The sequence below is a fragment of the Platalea leucorodia genome (genome assembly GCF_965183815.1).
Source record: "Platalea leucorodia genome assembly, chromosome: 2".
NCBI classification, from domain to species: domain Eukaryota; kingdom Metazoa; phylum Chordata; class Aves; order Pelecaniformes; family Threskiornithidae; genus Platalea; species Platalea leucorodia.
In genome coordinates this window covers 11,678,957-11,702,720 of record NC_138824.1, presented here as the reverse complement: position 1 = coordinate 11,702,720, position 23,764 = coordinate 11,678,957, and the positions used below count along the sequence as shown (strand labels likewise).

General features: G+C 35.9%; 1 protein-coding gene across 1 annotated transcript in view; it reads right to left on the bottom strand.

The window, feature by feature from the left end:
- Positions 1-22,946, bottom strand: part of DEUP1 (deuterosome assembly protein 1) — a gene marked incomplete at both ends in the record, with an annotated part of 45,715 nt that extends 22,769 nt beyond the window's left edge. Inside the window, 6 exons of the mRNA XM_082337609.1 lie at positions 2,943-3,155; positions 5,599-5,712; positions 8,700-8,834; positions 13,717-13,812; positions 15,173-15,344; positions 22,903-22,946. Of these exons, the coding sequence (XP_082193735.1) occupies positions 2,943-3,155; positions 5,599-5,712; positions 8,700-8,834; positions 13,717-13,812; positions 15,173-15,344; positions 22,903-22,946 (774 nt within the window). The remainder of the gene's footprint in view (positions 1-2,942; positions 3,156-5,598; positions 5,713-8,699; positions 8,835-13,716; positions 13,813-15,172; positions 15,345-22,902) is intronic.
- Positions 22,947-23,764: the final 818 nt, after the last annotated feature.

The window sequence follows — 23,764 nt, the reverse complement described above, 5'->3', positions numbered from 1 at the left end:
CTGAAATGCAAGTCTGGGCATATTCAAGTGAAATAAAGCTTAATGAATTGTTAAAATTGTCTGCAAGACTTGCTTGTGATCATCTTCATGACTCCAACATTCAAGAAATAGCCACAATTCTTTCATAATACATGAATCTGGGGGAGGGTTACCCCTCTGATTTCATTCTGAGGTGGATAAGGGGAATGAATGCTGCACAATTGTGTGGTGGAAGTCACATCATCTGTGGCAGACTGCAGTCATCATACATATTTACATAAATTGTATTTTCTTCTGTGAATTATAATAATAGCAGGAACAACAGCAGCCACAGCAGCAGCACAATAATAATTGAAACAGAACTTCAGGTCAAGAGTTTCACACATCACTTCAAAAAAATCATTTAGAGATGTACCGATTATTATTTTAGGAAATATCTATTGCAGCTAGTTAAAACACCAAAATGAAAATTAATTTTGAACCAGAAAACTTTGGGGTTTGTTTAGAACATATCTAATGAAATATAACTTTTTAAGAGTTTGTTTCAATTTGAAAAATTTACCAAGTCCTCTCTTCTCTTCTGTGAAGTTTTGCTTCAACTAGCTTGCCGTGTTTGATATTAAAGTGAAGTCTCAAAAAATTCCTCATCAGCTCCTGTTCTAATTCTACTCAAAGCTGTTCAACCATTTTAATACAATTATATGCTGTATTTCTATGTAAATTAGTGTCCAGCAACTGACTTAATGCAGACTTTCCAAGAACCAAGCCTCCCGTGTGATGTTTTCAGGCTGCCTCTCCTGTATGGCTGCAATTAAGTTTGTCAGACCATTCATAAGGTAGAGAAATAGTCTGCAGTCTCAGTCTGGGTCTTCTAAAGTTCCTATTTTCTGTACAGCCAAAAAATTGGTCTTCCATACATTTCACTTTATCACTGTTTCCTTGCTAATTATTAGTATGAGAGAAATATTTAGAAGCAGACATGAAATCGTCATAGGCATAGAAGTTATTTGAGGCACAATACTAGGCTTGCTGCCATTGCCATCATCCTTTTCCCCACCAAGATTCCCATCTACTCCTCCCTCCTTTACCCACATCAGGTCCATCTATTCCCATCCTCCACCTAGCACTCCTTCACGCAAACCTGCTTACCTCTTCTGGCTGACAACAGGCCTTCCACTTCCTTCTTTCTCATACAGAAATTTCTAAAAGAATATTTTCTCTGAGCTACGCATTTTAAACATACATTGACTTTACAGCAGTGTTTCCCTTCTGCAGCTATTTGCAAATGCAGCTTTTCTAACTAACACGGCAGTATTCCACACCACCAGCACAGTTATTCTGCAACTTTCTGCCCTTTAGCTTATAATGGTATGTACATCTAGCTCCACTTCCACTTAAAATGTCTTCAGTGCTTCCTACAGCTCCCGTACTCTATTCACATGATTCCAAAAATCCTATTGCTTGAAGATTTTCTTAAAGGCTACAGCACAATGACATTTGCTTTCTCCATCGTACAGCATCTATCCACCTGCTCCAACTGCCATAGAATAGAATAGAATAGAATAGAATAGAATAGAATAGAATAGAATAGAATAGAATAGAATAGAATAGAATAGAATAGAATAGTTCAGTTGGATGGGACCTACAACAATCACCTAGTCCAACTGCCTGACCACTTCAGGCCTGACCAAAAGTTAAAGCATGGTATTAAGGGCATTGTCCAAATGCCTCTTAAACACTGACAGGCTTGGGGCACCGACCACCTCTCCAGGAAGCCTGTTGCAGTGTTTATTCACCCTCTCGGTAAAGAAATGCTTCCCAATGTCCAGTCTAAACCTCCCCTGGAGCAGCTTTGAACCATTCCCATGCATCCTATCACTGGATACCAGGGAGAAGAGATTAGCACCTCCCTCTCCACTTTGATTTGTTCCACTCCATATTCTAGTCCCACTACTTTTGATGGCAGCCTTTTTAACAGGCCCTAAAACAGAGGTTTTTGCTTGCATACCGAGAACTTGTATACAGGCAAATGACTCAGTGAAATAACGTGCAAATGAAATGTATAAACAACACGTGCTAAACTTGGCTGTTCTGACACCACCTGAAATTAACCTCCACCACATATATGTTAATTCCTAACAAGTATATTGCATATGAAGTTATAACTCTGCAAGGTTGTCTATGAACAGAAATAGATTATCTTGCTCCAGAAAGAGTCAAAGTCACTGTATGCCATTCAATATATTACTGAACCTTGAAATGCTTAAATAAATAAGCAAAAGCATTATTTATATATGTGACCAGAAAAAAATAGCAATGAGAATCTCATTCCTGATCTGTTTCAAACATAGCTAATAAAAAAGGCTGTAAAGTTCTTGTATTATCTCAATCTTGTCAGAACTTATATATCATGACCAAAAGAAGAGGCCCATATGGCTGTCTTCATAGATCTGTGCTACACTGAAAAAGAGTACACTAGGGATAAGATAAAAACTGATGGTTCTTCACATGGCTGGCAACTTAAAAATTCATTGACTGCAAAATCTGCTTTCAATAATAAAGTATACCATACACTTTTCTATATACTTATTTACTAGCAATATGGCACAGTGTACAAGAAGGTATAAATCAGATAAAGAGATTTCATAGGAGTCATATATATACAAGGAACCAAGTGAATGAGGCTAAGTTCCTGTAGATGCTATGGATATAGGAAAGTTATAAAACCCTAAATAGACAAGAATAAAATATTCTACTACATATCAGACATGTTTCTGTTTTCTCTTTAAGTGTTACTCAAAAAATTGTACTGTTCACAGCTCATTCTGTGTTCCTGCAAAGAATATACCTAATGTACAGATCTTTTATCTAGGTATCTCAGTACTTTTTAAAGTATACTCCTAAGTAATTAATGCACCAACATTAATTCCACAGTCATCAAGACAAAGAAAAACTATTAGTACCTGGCACTGGTTTTGGTACATTTTTAGTTCCTCCCGGAGTTTCAGATTTTCCTCTTCTAGTTTATTCTTGTTTATTGCTATTTCATTCACAGTTGCCTTTAGCTTTTCAATAATCAACTCATCCTTTTCACTTTTGGGCTGGCCATAGGTAATCACCTCTTCTTGGTTTTGTTTCTTATTGCTTATTGGGAATTGATAATTCTGGGTCTGCTTCTATAAAACAAGAAAATCTTTTAAATGACATTCAATAATTACATGTAAATTGTCAGGACCAAAGCATTACTACTAAAATCATAAAGCTATTTCCATTTTCACCAGTAGTTGCTTAGAAAAGATGGCACAATTGCAACAGTTCTCATTACTTCTCTAAAGGATACTGCCTTTTTTTTAGTCTCGAGTTCTTTGCCCTCAGTAAGAAAAATGTTTCAGAAACTTTCAAGGGCACAGAATTTTTTCAAGGATTTCTCTCCTTTGCTGTGTATTTCCCTAGCACTTAATGTTAATTAGCCCCGAATGTGAAAAAGGTGATTATGATGACCTACTCAAAGCAGTTACCTATAAAAAATAATATGAGAGAAATGTTCTTCTTTGATTCATTGAACACAGTAGGAGTTGTGTGTGCGTGTGCCTCAGGATGGATATTAACCTTTGACTAGAGGGCTAGCATTACATAGTTCATGTATAAACAGCTCAGTTCCTACAGTAACTGTACTTCTTTGATACCATTATCCTTAAACCTGGGGAAGAATCATTTGCACATTCTGCAGAGCCCCACACTCCATTCAGTTTCTTGTACTAATTACAATCCTAACCCCAAAACTTCAGAAAATTGGTATTGCCGGTATTTGTGAATTCGCAGGCATCATGAAGAAGCATAATTACTATGGTAACTGTTTTTGCTGTTTAAAAAATTATCCACACGGATCCTTCTAGTAGGAGATTAACAAGCAGAAGTAATCTTCCAGAAGACTGAGAATTAGCTGAAAAATGATGACAAAACACAACCTGGAAACCATATATCATGTGCAGAGATCAAGTTGAGCAACAAAATTTATATTAAAAATAAATAGGGTTACAAATACTGTATTTCATTGATAAGGACTGCAAAAAGGTGTGCTTTAGATAGCTTTTGATGTCATTGACTATGTTCCCATAATTTGTGTTGGCTGAACACCTAAGTAGAACTGACCACTGGCTGCATATCAAATAAAAAGCCAAAGAAATTTGCAGGTAAGTTTAATTTCCATAGATAATAAATCAAAGTCCCCCTGACATCTAAGTTATGGACTCTGACACACCGAAACGTCAAAGCATCCTGTGAAAAATATAGTGCAAGACTCCAGCTGGAAATCAAAGACCTCACAGAAGAGGAATTGGAGACAAAGACACTGGACCAATTTTGCAACAGTTATGGGGTAACAGTCCATCAGACTTATATTTAATAAACTAGTTGGTGTTATGTTACAGTTGTGAAGAAAATTGTCTTCAAAGAAACTTCACCGATGGCAGTGATTTAAGCCACAACAGAAAAATGTGGATGATCATTCTATTTTGACTTGTCTAACTATATAATCAACATGCATCAGTCAGTAGTTTTGTCTAGCCAAAGCCTTGCTTTTTTAACACATTTGTATGGAAGTTCAATAGTTGCAATATAATGCTTTCAGCATCTATAAACAAAACTTAACTGTCATCCTTGGAAACTCTGGATATGGGTAAAGAGTCTCACAAGAATTGTTAAGAAACTGTTTCACTAGATTAAGATCCAGTGAGCTCAGTAACAGTGGGAAAGGGGATTACCAGTCAACGACATAATTGGCTTCACCTTACTTAATTTTCGAGCTGTCTTGTGGCCCAGTTAACTTGTAAGTTATTTTCTAATTTTTTTTTTAGAGTAGGATAGGTCATCAAGACATCATTAAATCAATATTATGTTCTGGATTGGAAGGAATTAAAAAAATAAAAATATGCTAGATCAATAGGCTATATAAAAAAGTAATAAGCAAATTGGCAAGTGAAAAAGAATCACAAAGTCAACCAAGGACTGAATGGTAGCTTGAAAGCTGAAAAATATGATAAAAAAGGGATAAGTGATCCAACAAACAACTCTAAGTGTGATTTTGGAGTAGGATATAGCAATACATTTTTCTGCATAAATCATATTAATGTATATTTATGATCTTCAAAACATGAGGGCTATCTTAGATTTGAGGGAAATTTATATTTGAGTCAACATAGTAATGACATGTATTACTTACTTGGTGAGATACTTTTCAATAACTTGTCACCACAATTAATTGCATATTAGTTAACAGCATAAAAAATAAAAGTATCTCCACAGTATACTTAAAAAAGTAAAAAGGAACATGCCCTGCTTTTTGCAGTTTTTTAATCAGAAATATTGTAATTTTCACCATGATACTTATTCATTTTCTCATTGTCCTCAGAAAAATAAAATTAAAATAACTGTATGTATCATTAGATCTTTCAGTATGGGTCTGCCTTACCTAAAGCAATGTATTCACTATGAATGTATCCATGTATTGTCAGATTCATTAAAGCTTAGTGGTGTTCAGAGCTTTCAAATTAAGTTAAAATAACTCTAGCTGAGCTAACAGCTCATTTCCTTCCTAAAGCAGGAAGGTAGGAATTTTACCTGAAATAAATTACAGTTCTCGGACAATAATTTTTGTTGAGCATCTACATAAACAAGATAATTTTGGCAGATTGTCCCCTTCTTATCCCATTCTCTTGATTTTGCCTTAAATTCCTGAAAGACAGCAAAACAAGGCTCATAAACACAGGGAAAAGAACTTTTTTTCCTTAATCTAAATAACTTTTTGTCATTTTATAGTTCTAAGAAAAATCTGCTTTTTTAATTAATACATAATCTTTTCATAATTTTGGAAAGAGGAAAAAAATAAAAATTATATAAACCAGCCATCCAGCTATACCCACCAGAAAAAATCCAGTCTTAAGGGCTGTTAATGTGAAAAAACTGGGCAGTAAACATAATCATTGAATAAAAATGATAAAATATTTTAAATCACTTCCATTGCTGTAGTTCTTAGAGTTATGGCTATAATACATGCATTTTATTGGAGGGTAGTTCCTGTGACTTAAAAGTTATATCAGTGTCAAGTAGAGTAATCAGCAGGGAATCAAACCCTTAATATTCAGACAAATGTTTTGAGCACTTGCTTTTTTCCTTTTTTTGAATCAATGGGACAGCAGCTACTGTGAATAAATTTTACGTCTTGCTCTCTTTACAATTGCTGCTTCTGGTTCTGAGTTCACCTAGTTTAAACAAAAACTTGTTTAACAAATTCTATTATATCAGATTTATCTAATACTATTTTTATATTGGCACTTATATTCCTATTTATAGTGTATTTGAATTTGCTCTTAAGTTATACCAGATCTTATATGTTCAAAACTAGACTTTAAAGGCAGTACCCTACAAAATAAGTAGAACTCCAGTTACTAGAGCTGTTGCTCTTTTAGTTTGAAGAATTAGCCAAATAACAGTATACTGTTTTATACAGTGAAAAATACAATACTTATAAGCTGTTATGAGAACTTCCTTTTTCACAATGGAAATGTTGGTTCCAAGAAGATAGATAATTTTTTATAATTATCCTAAACTGGTATATTCCCCAAATTTTAAAAAATAAGATTTTATTTGCTACTGAAACAAAATCAAATGCTTTCCAACATAGATTAATACAAATCTTCTCTTACAGCTTTCCTAATATCTGCTTTGGCGTTTCAAACCAATAAACATCTTCCCATATTACAAAACGTGACGCAAATGGAGTTTCAGACTACTTAATGAGGACTGCAGGTTCAAGGCCTTACTAAAGCACTGCTGAGCTTAGTAGATTTTCAACACAGTAATTATTTCCTGAATACTAGAATTTGCTGAATATGTTCCAAGCACTCATTTTTCATACTGCATAATTAATCAAATTATAGCATTGTGTTACATTATTTTCACATTTTAATCTTGAATAAGGTCACTCTTAAATTAGCTGGATCAGACAGTTTCACAGTAGTGATATATTTAGTCAACGATAGATGTATAAACCATTTATTATTCTAGTAGTAGCAGATGTTGGCAGCTATGCTGCAGTCCAAAGTGCAGTAGCTTTACTGATGGTAAGGACTCTTCCATGCGGAAGAAACAGCAACATTATGTAGAGCTAAGATGTGTCTAGGATGTGTCCTGTTATGTAGGAACAATCACATGAAGGTCACAGAAGTTAGTCCTCTGTCTTACAGAATAACATAGAAGAGAGGCAAATTCAAAATAAAGATCCTAAAACTCTTCTTAATTGCAGCTTAAGTATGAAAGCACTTAAAATCTATTAGAACTTAAATTTTTGATTGAAAAGTTCTCGAAGTGTGTAAATAATCTATATCATACATCTACATAAACCTACATCATAAGCCTATAAGTCTTCACAACGCTTAGCAACTAGGCAACTAGCTCACACTTTCAACTGGTGTTCTTCTGCTTACTTTCCTTACAGGACGCAGTTTAGTAAACGCTTGAAGCACACACTACTTTATCATGCTCTTTACAAAGGATGGCCAGAGAAAATGCAAATTTTTTTTAGTGATCCTCCTATGTTTCATCAGACTAGTGGTTAGACTGTTTTCCCCGTATGTGGAAGACTCACTTTAATAATCTTCTCTCCACACAGAACCTGAAACAGAATCTTCCTGTGTTAATTTTATACCTAACAAACAAATGCTATTTTTAAACAGGCTCTAGAATTCTTCCTTTTGAAGTTGTTTCACTTTGCACAGGATACCAGCAAATTTATTGGGTAAGTGAAAAAGAAGCAGCATAAATTAGTATAGCTAGAGATGACATCGCTCAGTTATAAGAAATGAGACGATTCTGCACCAGTGAATGTAGCCAGAAGAGAATTTGGGGAGAAGCCACCACTTGGAGGCACACTCTCTATATGCCAGTTCTCTGTGCTGGCTAACTCTCCTGTTGACCCAATAAATATCTGATTATTCCACAGGCCATAAAGTAACTTCTAACTCTGAGAATTCGAGGCCGGGAATTATGATCAGAAGTCAGTATCTTCCTGTATCCAAGAATAATTTGGCCAAAATCTGTTCTGTGTCCAGAGGGATAGGGAATATAACTGAATCCTGGCCTCAGCATCTCATAGTACCTAGCCCCCACGCAGTGTGCTGGATTCTGTGAAAAGTATTTTTAAGGGCCTAATCCTTCCTCATGTGTTACCTAAGGAAACTAGGTACTGAGGTCAAGGTTGTGGATTGCCTCAGGTACCTGGGTGCTGACAAGATATGTGTATAACAAACAGTTTTCCAATCCTAAATCCTTTTTCTATCTAGCCCTACATGGTCAAAGTTGTCCATAAAACCTGAATTAATGGTATGTATTATGTGACAGTATCCTGCATACGTAAAAGGTCCCATGCCTCAACAGATTATATTATCCACTACACGTATATTAATTAGCAAAAAAGTAAAATTAATTTATATCTACACTTATGAAGAAAATTATCTATATTAACTCATAAAACTACTACAAACACTAATAAAACTTGGATAAAAGAACAAAACCTGAATACTAAACTATGCACCTTTTCTTGCTAGAGTAAGAAAGTGATATAATTTTTGTAGAATTATCAGGAAATTAAAGTTTACAACTGTAAACCACAAATTAGTTCTGAAGGTATATTACAATTAGAATATAATAACAAATATTCTTACCTCCAGTTTCTTGTATAAATTGCTCAGTTCAGATGGTGCCTCTAGGCTTTCCTCACATTTTTCTCTGAGTTCAGCTTTTTTTTGTTTTAACTGATGTGACTGTAGCTTTTCATAACTATGTGTCAACTCTGAAAACTAAAAATGAAAGCAGAGTTGAACATGCAGAATCTATCACAGATGACGAAGTGGCCAAAGTTTTCTTTAAACTGGAATAGCCAACTGCAGCTTCAGCATTCTAAATATTTAATCAATGTAACAAAGAATGAATTAAGAAAGTTAATTTCTTAGAGATGAACAAGACTAAGCTCTCATATAAATGTTAGCTAACTGATCAAATGGGTTCATTTGACAGCTACTTAATTCTGCTGAAGTTCTTTATGGCACTGTTACCCATAGTGTCATTTCCTCTACAATGTTTATATGAAATGTTCTACACTTGTTTACTGCCATCTTGTGTTGACATTTTTAAAGGGTGCTTCACTAGCCAGAATGAGGGATTATCATTAATGTATTTTAAACTTGCATGTTTCTTTTTTACCATGAAAATTGTTGGAATGTTAGGTGTGTGATGATTGCATTCTCCTGGAACCATTAAGTACCAAAGAGTGTCTATGAGAATTAGACACTTAATACTGTTGTGCCTATTGATCTTCCCATGTAAGCGTGGCTTAGGAGTCAGAGGCAAAGGAGTCAGAGGCAGAGAGGGGAAGGTACCAGTAGAAGTTCCAGCCTCTGCAGAAGGTACCAGCCTCTTCAGAAAAATGGACAGTCTGATCAACAGTTAGCTACGCTACACAAACAAAGGGGCTAGTGGCCGTTAACGGGTTTAATACAGCAAACTGACATTGTCTGGTAGAGATATGTACATCTGGTTTCGAAAAAAAAAGGAAAACCAAGGATATTGACAAAGGAAACACTAAAAATATGGTCTTGAGGGAAGAAGAGTGAAAGAACTTTGCGAAGAATGTTGACTAGAAAAGAAGCTTACAACTATGAATACTAATCATGTCTCTTCCCTTAAATTCAGGTATATATGATGGCTTACATTCTCTGTAATAATTACAGCTTCACTTAAAAAATTCTGTCTCTAACATAACGTTCTTTGCCTAACAAAACAAAATCCATAAAATCTCATATTTTTGTTAACTGCTCAAGTGAACTACTGTCTGGAAAAGAAATTACTCCAAGGAGGTAACTGGAAAGGGAATGGAATTCTATTGAATCTACCTGTAATGAGCAATTGAGGCCTGTGCAGATAACAAAGGTGGCCAAAAAAGTCCAGAGAAGATACAGAGCAGAAACTGGAGTTAAAAAAATCATCTGGAAACTTCCTAGAGACATTTGAGATGATTTTGGGAACTCATAAAATGGAACAGCAAAAAGAATTTAAAAGATGACCAGAAGATAGATTGTCCTAGACTAGAAAGTGTCATGAAATGGGGAAGTCCAGGGATAGATTTTACCAACTTGGAATTTCTGAATAGAAATCCTGTAACATGGCCTTACAGAGCTGAGATATCACCTTCAAAAAAAAAATCAAAAGTCTTGCAGAGAAGCTGCCTATTTTTGAAATTGACCTTGCCAGAGAATGCAGTTAAGATAAAATATTTAAAATGGGTCAGATTATCCATGCGCAAACAACACGGAACTCATTGTCTTTGGAAGAAAGATAGGGTTTTACAAATAACAGGATATTTGCTCTTGAATATATTATGGCACATGTGGACTGCCTGGGAAGAGCAAACCCAGATGAAGACAGGTATTAGACTGTTCATGCTAAAAAGGCTAGGGAATACAGGATGCAACACTTCAGCAAATCAGTCTAAAAAGGAACTGAATGGCCAAAATGAGACAACTTAGTTTGAATATTAGATTTATTTAATGAAAGTAGAGTATTTCAGACAGATTATAGTCTGGATGTTATCACGACCAGAAACTAGACTAAAAGCCAAGAATCCTTCCATTTAATGCTATAATTTGCTTTAGAAATAAGGTCCAAGTTGTTCTATTTGCATGTTGTACAAGTAAAAAAACCTAAAAAGATGAGGCATTTTAGTGAGTTCTGGGGTAGGATTCATCTAAGTTTAGATTTCTGAAAGTTAGACATCCAAGCCTGAGCTACTCTGCATTAGAAAAGGCTGCCTCCAAATGCTTAGTCATTTCAGCTATCTTAAATTCTCGTCATACACTGGCATGAATTATATTCCAGGGGTGTCCATTTCCCTCCATTGATTCTAAAGGGAGCCTGAGGTAGCTCAGACGTAGCCATATAGCTTTGTAATGTCTAACTGAGTAAATAAGTTGCTAAAGTGCTTAGAGCAAGAATGGATTCTTGTTCTTTTGCTGAGGGATTTCTGTCATTTTCAAAATGAGAATAACTACTAAACATTAATAAAGAAAAAAATGAAGGAAGAAAGAAATGAAGGTGAACCCCTAAAGTTTTTGCTATTTAATTATGACAAAATGTTGTACATTTGAATGAGTGCAGCAGTGTGGCCTAAGAGTTTCAGGTTACATATCAGGAGTTATTTCCCTAATATAAGAAAAATACAGGTTTTACTGCATTCGACAGGCACACAATCAATTCAGTGGGAATGTTGCTCATTAAACAGCTGCTTTTATCAGTAGCAAGGGTAAAAAGCACTGAGGACCACAGAAGCAGTATATCAGAGAGAAATTTCTTCTGAATAGCCTAGCATTCTTAGAGCTAGAAAAAGTGATCCTTTCTATTTCTACCAAGATTAAGAAGGAACAAAAATTGGGAGGGATTTTACAAATACCTCTGCAGAGAAAGATACAATGCTACTAGTAAATAGTAACACTCACACCATTTGTGCTAAACTAAATTGTAGCTCTTAAGATTATACAGTGTAGAAGGAGGTATAACTTTCAAGTGAGGATAAGAACCAAAAGAAGGGAGACAAAAGAGATAAGGCAAAGATTAATATTGTCACGGAAGCTCTATATTTTAGATACGAGTTTGTGCAGCTGAGAATCGGGGACATTAAAGTCATTCTATTGTAGACACTGCAGTACTGTAATTTAAGGAAGAAACTCAATAAGGAGACGTAGTAAGAGCTAGAGGAGCAGAGTGGGATAGTCCTGCTGTCTAGCATAGGTGCTTGGAATTGTTCTGACAGGCAAACTTTCTGTTTATCACCTAGAGAATCCAGGCAGGCCTCCTAACTTAGCCACTTAACACTTCAGTCAGTGCACACTGGATGGATATTTCATGAAGAAATAAGGTTTGGTGAAAGGGAAGGAATGGGAACTGGAAAATAAAATGCAAATGGAATCCGTGCTGGAACCTTTGGTAAAATAAATAAGATGACTGAGAGAGAATGAAATGTTTGGAGGCATAGATTGGGAAAGGGATGTATATTCTTAAGAGCTAGAAATCCAAACTTCTTGCATGAAGATAAAAGGAGAAGCAATCGGGAAACTGAAATAAAGGTTAGGTTGTCTGAGTGGTAACTAAAAAGGAGAATCTTGGCAAGAAGTACAACCAGGTTTACAGAGAGACGCTTGTAGGTTAGGACGTGTCAGATTCGTTAAAAAAACACAAAGGGAAAACAGATTGTATTTGCCCATGTGTATTGGGTTTGCATGGCAAGGTTTTGGTAGTGGCAGGGCTACAGGGGTGGCTTCTGTGAGGAGCTGCTAGAAGCTTCCCCTGTGTCCGACAGAGCCAACGCCAGCCGGCTCCAAGATGGACCCACCGCTGGCCAAGGCCGAGCCCATCACCGATGGTGGTAGCGCCTCTGGGGTAACATATTTAAGAAGGGGGAAAAAACCCTGAACTTAGATTCATGATTTAAGTGGAAAATAATGAAGAAAAAAAAATACAGGCACAGAGCAAATACAGACAAATAGAATCATAGAATGACAGAACCATAGAATGGTTTGCGTTGGAAGGGACCTTTAAAGATCATCTATTCCAAGCCCCCTGCCATGGGGAGGGACATCTTTCACAAGATCAGGTCGCTCAAAGCCCAGTCCAACCTGACCTTGAACACTTCCAATGATGGGGCACCCACACCTTCTCTGGGCAACCTGTGCCAGTGCCTCACCACCCTCATTGAAAAAAAATTCTTCTGTAGGTACAATTTAAATCTACTCTCTTTCAGTTTAAAACCCTTGCCCCTTCTCCTGTCACTAGAGGCCCTGGTAAAAAGTCTCTTTCCATCTTTCTTATAAGCCCCCTTTAAGTATTGAAAGGCTGCAATAAGGACTCCCTGGAGCCTTCTCTTCTCCGGGCTGAACAACCCCAACTCTCTCAGCCTTTCTTCATAAGAGAGGTGCTCCATCCCCCTGATCATTTTTGTGGCCTCCTCTGGACCCGCTCCAACAGGTCCATGTCTTTCTTGTGCTGAGGACCCCAGAGCTGGATGCAGTACTCCAGGTGGGGTCTCACCAGAGCAGAGCGGAGGGGCAGAATCATCTCCCTCGACCTGCTGGCCACACTTCTTTTGATGCAGCCCAGGATACGGTTGGCTTTCTGGGCTGCAAGTGCACACTGAAATAAAAAAAGCCAAAACAAATTCCCAATGTCAGTAATCCAGGTTACTCTAGTTTTCATACTATGGTCCCTTATGAAAGCTATATCAGACCACTTTAATAATCCCTGTAAATCAGGCAAACTAAAACCAGAAAAAATTCTAGCAAAGACACGAGAACAGTTTCAGTCTTAAAATTCCTGATGTGCATCAGAGTCTTATTAGCATGAATCTAATTAGCTATTTTTTTCATTCACCAAAGTTTTAGGTTATTAGTCCAAAGTTAGGAAATCAAGTATCTGTCTTCATAACAGATGTCACAATCACATCAAAATCTATCCTAAGAGTTTGGACATGTCAGCACAGAAATGATACTGGAGCCTGGTAGGAAGCTGTAGTCATCATCATTTGTATGACAAAATTAATCTTTCCCAAATCCATAAAGGTACATCCATACCATTAGGCATGTATAAGCTCTTTATACTGCAATCATAAAATAATGAAACTGACATTTTTCTTACTTGAGATTTCAGTGCTTGAAGCTGAGTTTCATAATTCTGAGCCATTTCATATTTAGTTTTCTGTAAGTCTTTCAGTTTCTGTCGAAGTAGTCCCACCTACAGTTAGAATAAGCATTCAAATTTACCATTTCTGAAGGGTTCCAAAATATGTAATTTTTGGAATAGTAATTTGAAACTTTGAAAGAAGACATTTGCTTAAAAGATAGATATTAAAAATATATGTTAATTCAGCAACTTAAGAATAAAACTGGATACCACAAACCCAGATTGTATCAACATCAAATTAGGGATTTTATAGTAAAAAATCTTATTGTATGCTTATGTTATGATTTAATGATAATACTGTGTGACTCTGTCATGAAAGACTATTTAATGAAAGCACTTCTGACCCAACTATACGAATGAACTGCTGTGCCCTGTTGTGAAAATTTTGCTTGAATGGTTTATATAATCAGATAAACGACTTTCAACTACTTATGGAAAATTATTGGGAGACACTGTAGACTCATTTCAGCTCCCTAAGTATAGTGCCGTTTGAGATATCTTGAATTATTTCAAGTTTCACAGAGATCTGAGAAATATGAGAAAGAGCATACATGACACCTATGTTTTTCTGGAGGGGCAGCTGGAAGCTAGGTGGAATATGATAAAATGTTTCAGATTACGTCTCTGTACAGGCAAATAAATTGGTGCTTTAAGGACTGGCTAGCTGAATTATTCTCTTGGCTCCTCTGACTGCAGTGACTAAGGGCAAGTTCCTAATTGCTCATTAGGGAGAGTTATTTCATTTTCAAAACTCCCACTGGCAGTTTAGACACCTAGCTCACACAAGGATGCCTGCGTGCACACGCCTAACTTCAGATGTCTTGAACTAGAACTGAATGCTGTGCTAGGATTTACTGATGCTTCTGAATGAATATTCAGCAGACAAGACTGTGAAGTACGGACAACATCAGGTACACCAGGGCTTTCGGTTTGATAAGCATGTCTAAGTGGTAATACAATTCAAATCTTCACTATTAGTAATAAAATTATCATCCAAAAACAGTATATCATGTAAAATGATAAAAATCAGGCATAAACGGGAATTACAAAGACATAATTTTGTGAAACTTTTTGAACTGTACATTTCCATTTAAAATTTCTGATGAAACTAGAAGTGTTGGCATTTAGAAAAAACATCAAATTATCTTTTTACAGCTAAACTGAGAATATTTAATTTAGACTTTGGGGAAATAGAAGAAATATGAGACTTTCAATGACATTTTTACAATCACTTGTCAGAACAGAAGCACGCTTTAAAACAAAACACTAAGGATAATTAGTGACCTTTAAAGCGTGTTTGGTATTTTTACATGATAGAACAAACAGGTCTCTTTATAGAGCATTTAGAGCATACTATTAACTAACTCCCAGAATAAATACTTTCTTTATAGAATGTGATATTTTTAAATACCTCTTGACCTTTTTGATCCAGTTTGCTTTGGGCACTTGCTAATTCTTTATCCTGGATATCCATCTTTGCTTCTAAAGCTTTCATCTTCCTTTCCCATTCCACTTTCTTGCTGTTTACCATGATGTCAATTTGATGCACTAATTCCTGAAGTTCGGCTTCACATGGAGAAGGTCTAGTAATATAAAAAAAAGAGATTTATTTTTTTTAAATAAAGAATAAGGGAGAAAACAAATTTTTATTTATTTCTGATAGAAATAACCACTTTTCAACATCGGAAAGAAAGAAATGGGAACGCTAAATGACGTCTTCAAATGTAGGTGGAATCTCACCCCATCTATAGGTTTGCCTGAAGTCAAAATCAGAGTATTTAGCATATTCTGGACTTTTTGCCCATCTTAAATGCTGTTTGATACCCTTTCACCCTTTCAGGGATGAACTGTCAAATGAGCATAAGTTGAGTTGAAAGTATCCAGGCCCCAGCCTCAATGGACAAGAGTAGGAGAAGTTGAATATTAAGTTGCTTATGGGCACAGGACTTCCCACTAAGGGCACATAATGATGGAAGCAGAGTTTGTTGGAGGAAGTTCTTGAAGAGCTGGCTTGAAAGCTAGCCACAATTCTTAATTGCTAGTTCAACTTACAGTCTGTTTTCCCATTCTCTTTGTGGAAAATGGACTTAAATAACAAGGTGACTTGTATAATAATAGTAAGTTTTAATTCTACTAGGAAGCACAGAAATGAGCGCATTTTGAAAAAGGACTTGCCTTTGGGGGACCATGTACTGGATTTTATAGAGATTTGTACAATATCTGCAACATAAACATTAGATTTTTCCCCAGACTTCTGAGGTTAAATTTGGAATACATCCCTTGCACGATGACTTCATTGTCAGTAATAGACAATGTTTTACACTCTTTCTTTAGGAATATGTGTCCTAAGTAACAACATAATGATATATGGTTAATTTATGGTATATTAGAAGGGCCATCAGAAACTGAAAGCAGTCAAAGTTGCCCTCTTAGTTGCCCTCTTATACAGCCCCGTATGTAGGAGCAGTATATTAATTTAAAAAAATGAAACTTTGTCCGGACAGTGTCAAACAATGTTTAAATCAGCTGGTGTGCAACATTTAGCAGATATATACAAAGCATCTGAACTTTAGTATGCAGATTTCTTTAATCCATATCCATTCCAATTTTGTATTTGATGACGAATGTAAGAAAAATTTGAAATAAGAAAGATACAGATTATAGAAAATTTGGCTGTGGATACTTTTTAATGCAAGAAATTGAATAATTCTTTCTATACTCTAAAACTTTTTATTTGTAGAAATGACTATGTCACATCAAAATTATACAGTCCTTCTAGAATATATGAGATTTTTTTCCTGAAGTATCTTGGAGAGTTTATTGCCCAGTTAACCTCTATTGTTTTATGAACTGATAGCTGCTCTCACTCTGTAAATTTACAGCTGGCATTTCAGATTTGCAATGATTTATTTAAAAGTCAGAATCTTTCTAGAACTCATGAATCTTTTCAATTTTCAGTGAAACATTCCAGTTCGAAAAAAAAAAATTGTATCATAATTAAATAAAACTGTTTATTGAAACGTTCCTGAACATTTTATTTTCCTGACTGACTGCCTCTTACCCGCTTAAACCTAGGATTCTAAGGTTTGGGAAAAAGATAAAGCAGACAATGTACCCACCTGCCTAATTCCTCCCCATTAAATAAAGAAGGGGAACTTTATTCCATTAACACTCAGAGCTGCTTTTGGACTGTTACAAAGAAGAGTTAGCTATTGAACAAATTGCTTAACAACGTATATGAGCCCATACATTTTCTATAAAACTTAATTTTCCAGTCATATGGAAGAAAAAAAGCAGACTGTTTTCTATCACTATGATTAATTACACATCACCAAAAAAACCCCGTCATTTGTCAATTGTTAAAGACTTCAATTTGATCTCAGTTTACTTAAATTGAGATACAAGATCAGAACTAGTTAAGATAGATAACAGCCTTTAGCAGACTTACTCACCACTGTAATGCTTGCTTCGTGTCATTTATTGAAATAAAATTATTTTTATCATCAACTTCATTTCTTTTTGAAAATACCACAACTTCTAAGCATTTTTAGTATGTTCAGAGTTCACAGAATGTTGGATGTAGATACTTTTATACTAAGAACCAAAAGGGGCATGTATCTCACTGGAGTGAAGGAAAACCTTTCACTTACTGTTTTTAGGCAGTGGAATAATGTGTTGAATTTTTAAACTTTTGAGGAGTAGCATCTCTTTCATTTCACCTTCTGTAAATATTTACTTTCCACACAATTTTTTTAGTGGCATCTATTATCTACATATCCTGTTCTCATAGGAAGTTAACTGCTGATAAACTTTTCCAGTTCTTTTTTAGAGCTTTTTAAATATCGTTCTTGTTTCCTGTTCTAGTTTTAATTGCCTTACATTTTTTTTTCCTAAGTAAGAGATTCTATTTGTAAATTACCCTAATATAGCGCTTTATTACTTTCTTTAGAAGACATACTTTTATCTTTATCACATATTGGAATGTATTGAAATGTGCCATCTTTAGTCGTTGCAACCTTATCTTGGCCATGAAAAAAATAATCTCATTTAAAGTCTTCAAATTATTCTTTTCAATGGTATGATCTGATCATTGTGAAAATTTCTGCATTTTTCCCTCTGCAACAATTCAGAGATTAGTGTATCCAATTACTGCCATATCTAAATGAAGGTACAAATAAAACCAGTGTTGTTTCTCCACTGTCAACTCTCTCTCCCTTATCTCAACCAGTCATACTGTTAGTACACTGTTAGTGGTACACCTGCTTTCTCTCACTTTTTTCATCTGTCATAGTGACTATTCATTGTACAACTGAAGTTTAATCTGCATTTAATTTCCATTTCCTCATACTGTTGCATAATTTTCAAGTCTCTTCTTTCTTTTTTTGGTTTTGATTAGAAGCCTATATTGAATTTCCTGTTGATAAAACCAGCAATTGTATTCTTTCATAAATTTGTTAACTACCCCTCCTGATATCTAAAATGATGTAAAAAATGTATTGTAACCTATTACTTTTCATTAGAATAAAATTAGCCTTCTGATAAACAAGTTTCTTCACTTAAAACAATCTAAGAATGCTGTTACATTGTTTTCAGTTATGACATGTTCCATTTTCCTTTTAATAATATTTTTATCTCACTGACATTTTCTCCAACAGTAACAGTGATAGCCACTGGTTATAATTTAATTGGCTCTTTAATTTATAAAAATTTAAAAGCTATGTATTCTCTTGACTGCTGACAGTACACACCTCTGTGGCACATAAAGTGCCTTTATGATCGCTAATCAGTTTGCAGTCATTCTAGTATCTCTACGGTGGTTTGTTGAAATGAGCATAGCTATTTCCTTAAAATGAGCATAGCTATTATTTTATGAAATAATTGCCATAGAGACAGTCACACAGAGACAAAAGATGGTGTAGCATCTGAATAATCTAGCAGCAACCTACAAAAGGGTTAATGATAAAAAGCACAGCAGTATGCCTGTAACCTCTTCATCCTAGGAAGTGTTGGAGAGCATTTCAATATCCAAAACTAGCACAGAATGCCATTTTGTGTCATGAACGTTACAACCTGGCATATGTTTTTGGGGGACATTGTAACCAAGAATGTGCCAAGCAATTAGGAACTCTGCTTTTGCAGAACCACACTTAACCCAACACAAGCTGAGCCATGCACTCAGAGGTAATATCCTTATTGCCAGCGAGCCTTCAACTGCTAAGCGTGCTGCCAGCGCATCGCTGAAGAACAGTAAGCTAACTAACATGCTCCTCTTATGTAAATGACTGTGCAAACCAAGCCTTAATGTAAGCAGATGCTTTTACTCCTGGTAGTTGATACCACCATCTTGTGTGAATGCTAGCATGAAAATGCTTCCTTTCTTTTCTGGCAATCTTTCACATCCCAGCACTTCAGCCGGCTCTCCAAACGTCTGCTCTCCCAGTGCCCATGCAGACATACTGAAGTCCCCTCTCTGTTGGCTGTGCTCTGGGTCAAGTGCTGGCAGAGTTCCTTAACATGGATATGTGTTTATTGAATATCTTTTTTTGGTGCTTAAATGGTGCATATCCCTTGTTTTGATAACTATTACAGGAATTTGAAGCAAATTTGTTAGTTTTACTATATCATAATTAAAACTCAACATGATTTTTTAAAGTAAAATTCTTTAAAACTTTTTTATATCAACAAATGCTTGAAACTTTATCAATGTTAAGCTTGGAAAAGCTTTTTAAATACACATATAAATCTTAATGCCTTTTTAATGTTAAAACTGTTAGCAATGCCATTTTAAAATTTAATATGAGTCATAGAATGATAATAACCAAAATGCAAGCAGGTAGTAAGTACACTGTGATGTACGTATCACAAAACAAAAACGCCCCCTCCCCAAGTGCCTGAAACTCATCTCAAAATAGCATTAATGATGCAACAAACTTTGATTCCCTCTGGCTGGAATATAAAATGGGATTTTAAAAACAGAAGATGAAGCGATACTGCATCAGGACTACCTTTTCTATGATACTGCTGTAAGGACCTGTGCCCTTCCAGCCTCAGGTATTGTCAGGTGGCAACACTTTGGTGAACCACCAGCGATGACTCAGCTATCTGATTTTAGCCTTCAGAAATAGGTAAGTTCGTTATTGTGTGTCACATGGATCATCTCAATATTGTTATGCCAGTGCAAATGCAACCTCTAGCCTGGATCATCAGGTGAGCCCTTCAGACCCACCACGGCTGACATCTTTCTTAAGTTTCACCTGTCCTTTTCAGATCATCCTGCACAAGGCAAGTTCTGCCGCGGTTGCTCGAAAATTTTCGCTGAATAGTTCTCGCATGTTTCTTGAACCTAGAACCACCAATATATAAACAGGAGCGGCTGAAGGAAAAACCCCTTCTGAAACAGCTTCTCAGTCTATCTCCACCTTCTCTGTCTTCCCCCTTACCTAGATCCTCTAGGTACATCTGCAGCTGAAAAAGGAAAGCTGTACCTGAAGCTGTGGATTACCGCTGCTGTTCTGCTACCAGAACTACTCTGCATCATGGCTGTGGCATTACAAACAGATCTGCATAAAGATGTATTTGGCAGTTATCCCCACCAACTAGCATAGAGGTACTACTAGCTGCTCTAACTATTATTTTAGTCCCTTCAGTGTTTTGAAAAGAGTGCTAACTATCCCCCTCCGAATATTGCCAATCACATGGTATCACAATTATGACAATTTATTTTGATCACCGGATGTGGAATGCAGAAAACTCTGGTACCTTTTGTTTAATATACCATCAGGTAAACAAACACACAAAGAACAAGTTTTCCTGTAAAACCAAGAAGTATGGGTTTTTACCCATATGAATTCAGCATTCCTACTTCGCTGAATGCATACATCAAATGGATTCTTCATACATGGAAGTAATGACTTGTACTTAAGCAAGTGGCAGCTATTTTTTTTTTTTTGGTTGCATTTACTTTGAAACAGCTCAAAACACTTAAAGGTATCTCATTTTTAAAGTGATGTAAGCAAGCTCTTAGTCTTTTTTTATTCTATTTCCATATTGGTGAAAAGAGAGATGATTCATATTCTGCTGTCATTAATAACTATTTATCTTCATGTAAAATCTAGATGTTTCCAAATTTAGACAAACCAAAATCCAGATAATAAGTTTTACCAGCTCTAGGCCTTAATCACAACTGATTTTTGCACTAGTTAGACCTTTTTAGCTCTATTTATCTGCCTTTTGCTCTGGAGTTCTGCACAGATCTGTATTTTTCTGATTGTTTCCTAACAGACATAGAAAGAATATTATCGTCCATACACTTTAGAATAAAGTTGTAATTTAGAAACTGACATTTTAAGAAATGTTTGGTTCATACTGTCAGTCTCTACTTCATGCCTTCTTCCCTTATTTCTCACGTTTGCTGACAAATAGGAAAATATGTATGACCATACTTACGCAAACACAAGCAAAACCTATGCAGAACAATGTTAATAAAGATTTCCATCTTACACAGTACATTCATTAGTTTTTGATCTTTAACCCAGCTTGTAGAGCCAATATTAATTCCTTTTCTCTTTTTAAAACTTGCTTTAAAAACAGGAAATATACAAACTGGTTGTGATACAACAGTCCATTAGAATCTTCTACCCCAAAGTTCCATTATATGAACTACAACTAATTTATTTAACAGTTTTCAGCCATACACAATCATACACATCTGTGGATGGATAATTTGTGATTTATGAGTTATTGCAGCTGGGATGTAATAGTCATGATATCTACCACCATTATTCAGCCGTCTTCCCAAATTTTAAAGCATTATTTTCAGAATACTGTCAGCATCGACTGAAATGAATGTCTCCTATCATTGGATGTGTATTCTAAACTACTCTTCTAGATCCTTTGTATAATTAATGGAAATAAATACCTACCTAGAATATGTGGTTTATGATGAGTCAAATCACTCCCTAGATTCATCTGCAATGGCCTGAAATGTCACCTATGCCGACTACCACAAAGGCCAGGCAGGATCTGAACTCTTGAAATAAGCTTCTGATTTGTTAAAAAAGTGTCCAAAGAATAGCAATATTTTGATTTTTTTTTAAATTCAAGTTTTTTAAATCAAGTTTTTATATGACCATATTACCAGTCATATCACTAACAAAAAGAATGCCCCTCAAAGCCAAAAAAAAGGGCCACATTGTTCAGAATATAGTATTTTAATGCAGAAATCTTCTTCTATCATGAAAAGTGCACACATTATTCTTCAGTACAACAGAGCACACTTTCAAATCCTATTAAAACTGTATTGGGCCAGAATATGTGTGTTTCTGTTATTTTAAGAAATACTTTTACACTTAATGTGCATCATATTACCTTGAACTGCTTCTTGGTAATAATGATAAAAGAAACTGTTTTATATGAAAAATAGGTATTAAGTTTATATACAAATTATGACAGATAAATATTCTATTTAGGTCATTCTATGGGGAAGTACTTTTTATATTGCTGTGTTCCTTGAACAGGCTGGATAGGATGAGGTCCTACATCAAATCTCCCCCATGTTTACACTTCTTTAGAAAGATTTTGTGCTGTACTAATATTTTTTTAGATTAACACTAAAAGAACTAAACTTGGATTATGTCAAAAAAAGATGATTGTGTTGTGATGAAAAGTGCACTTAACAGTTGGTAAGAACAATTGTGGTTATTACCAGTGCAAAATAAGACTAAGGCTTTAGCAATTAATAGCCTTGTTTTTAAGGTTTTTGAATGTTTTAAGAGCTGTGATATGTAAGTTTATACTGCTGTAGCCTAGCAACTTCAACTATTTTTTAAAACAATTTAAAATAACATTTCTTAGCATTTTAATAAAACCCCACATAGCTTTCATTTTTTCCCCTTTTGTTCAGGTATGAAGATTTAAAAAATTTAACTAACAGAATCAGTCAGTAGATTATTAGCTAAAGTAATAAGCTGTGTTGTCTTAATTATCAGTAACCTCTCCAGTTTGCACAGAAAGCAGCAGAAGAAATTGAGAAAGAATCACGTTTGCTTCTAAAATCATTATTTTGTGGTTTACATTTTTAATAAAGCCACATAATTAAATTCCATTATACATTCAACTCGCAGAGAATAAGTCATTACTTACTTAGCAACAGCTTGTTCCTGAAACACTTCTAAGTCCTGCTCCATATTACTGATTGTTGTTTTAAGCTGTTGAAACAACAAAAATCGAGTAATTCAGATTCTTAAATGCATACATTTACACAGTCAAGTAGTGTATACTGGATAGTTCTATGCTTTCCTTTAAATTTCTGTAATTCTTCCATTGCAAACAAGAGGGGCAGGGGAATGTAGCTCTAATTACAGGTTGGAATGGGCAAGACGAAAACTTCTGGAGTAAGCTCAGCAGCTCTCGCACTTGGTGTAGCACTGAGATTACTAGAGGTGGTGCTAGCTTGAGGATAGCCCTGGATTTCCACGAGGAGCCGTTTGTTTTGGGTCATTCCCTGCTGTGTGATGTCAATGATTTGCCAAGACACTCTAAACCACATGAACATAAATTTGTCATAGATCCATGGCTGCATTCATCAACCATTTCTCATACCTTCACACACCCTAATTAACCTATACCGAGGCTGTAATTGCTCTCAAACACAATTTTAGACTCCCACTCACTATTCGCTCCCTGGCTTAGCAGATGCGGTGCTGAGGCACACAGCCCTCAAGTACCTCAGATCAGAACAAGACTGCTGCTGGGACCAGTCTGGTTCTGTGGGTCCAGCAGGACACAAGGACAAGGGGCAAGCCTGGCTGCACGCAAGAACAGGAACCAGCCACATTACGGGTGACAGGGTGGCACGAAACAGCCCTAATTCCTCCTGGGGGTGAGCAGTGGGGCTCTCCAGGGCACGGGTACCAGTACATAGAGATGTGCAGACACTGCCACATGGCACTGCAGCCTTGGCTCCACAGGGGACCGGCACCTGAGGTGACACTGCCACAGGGGC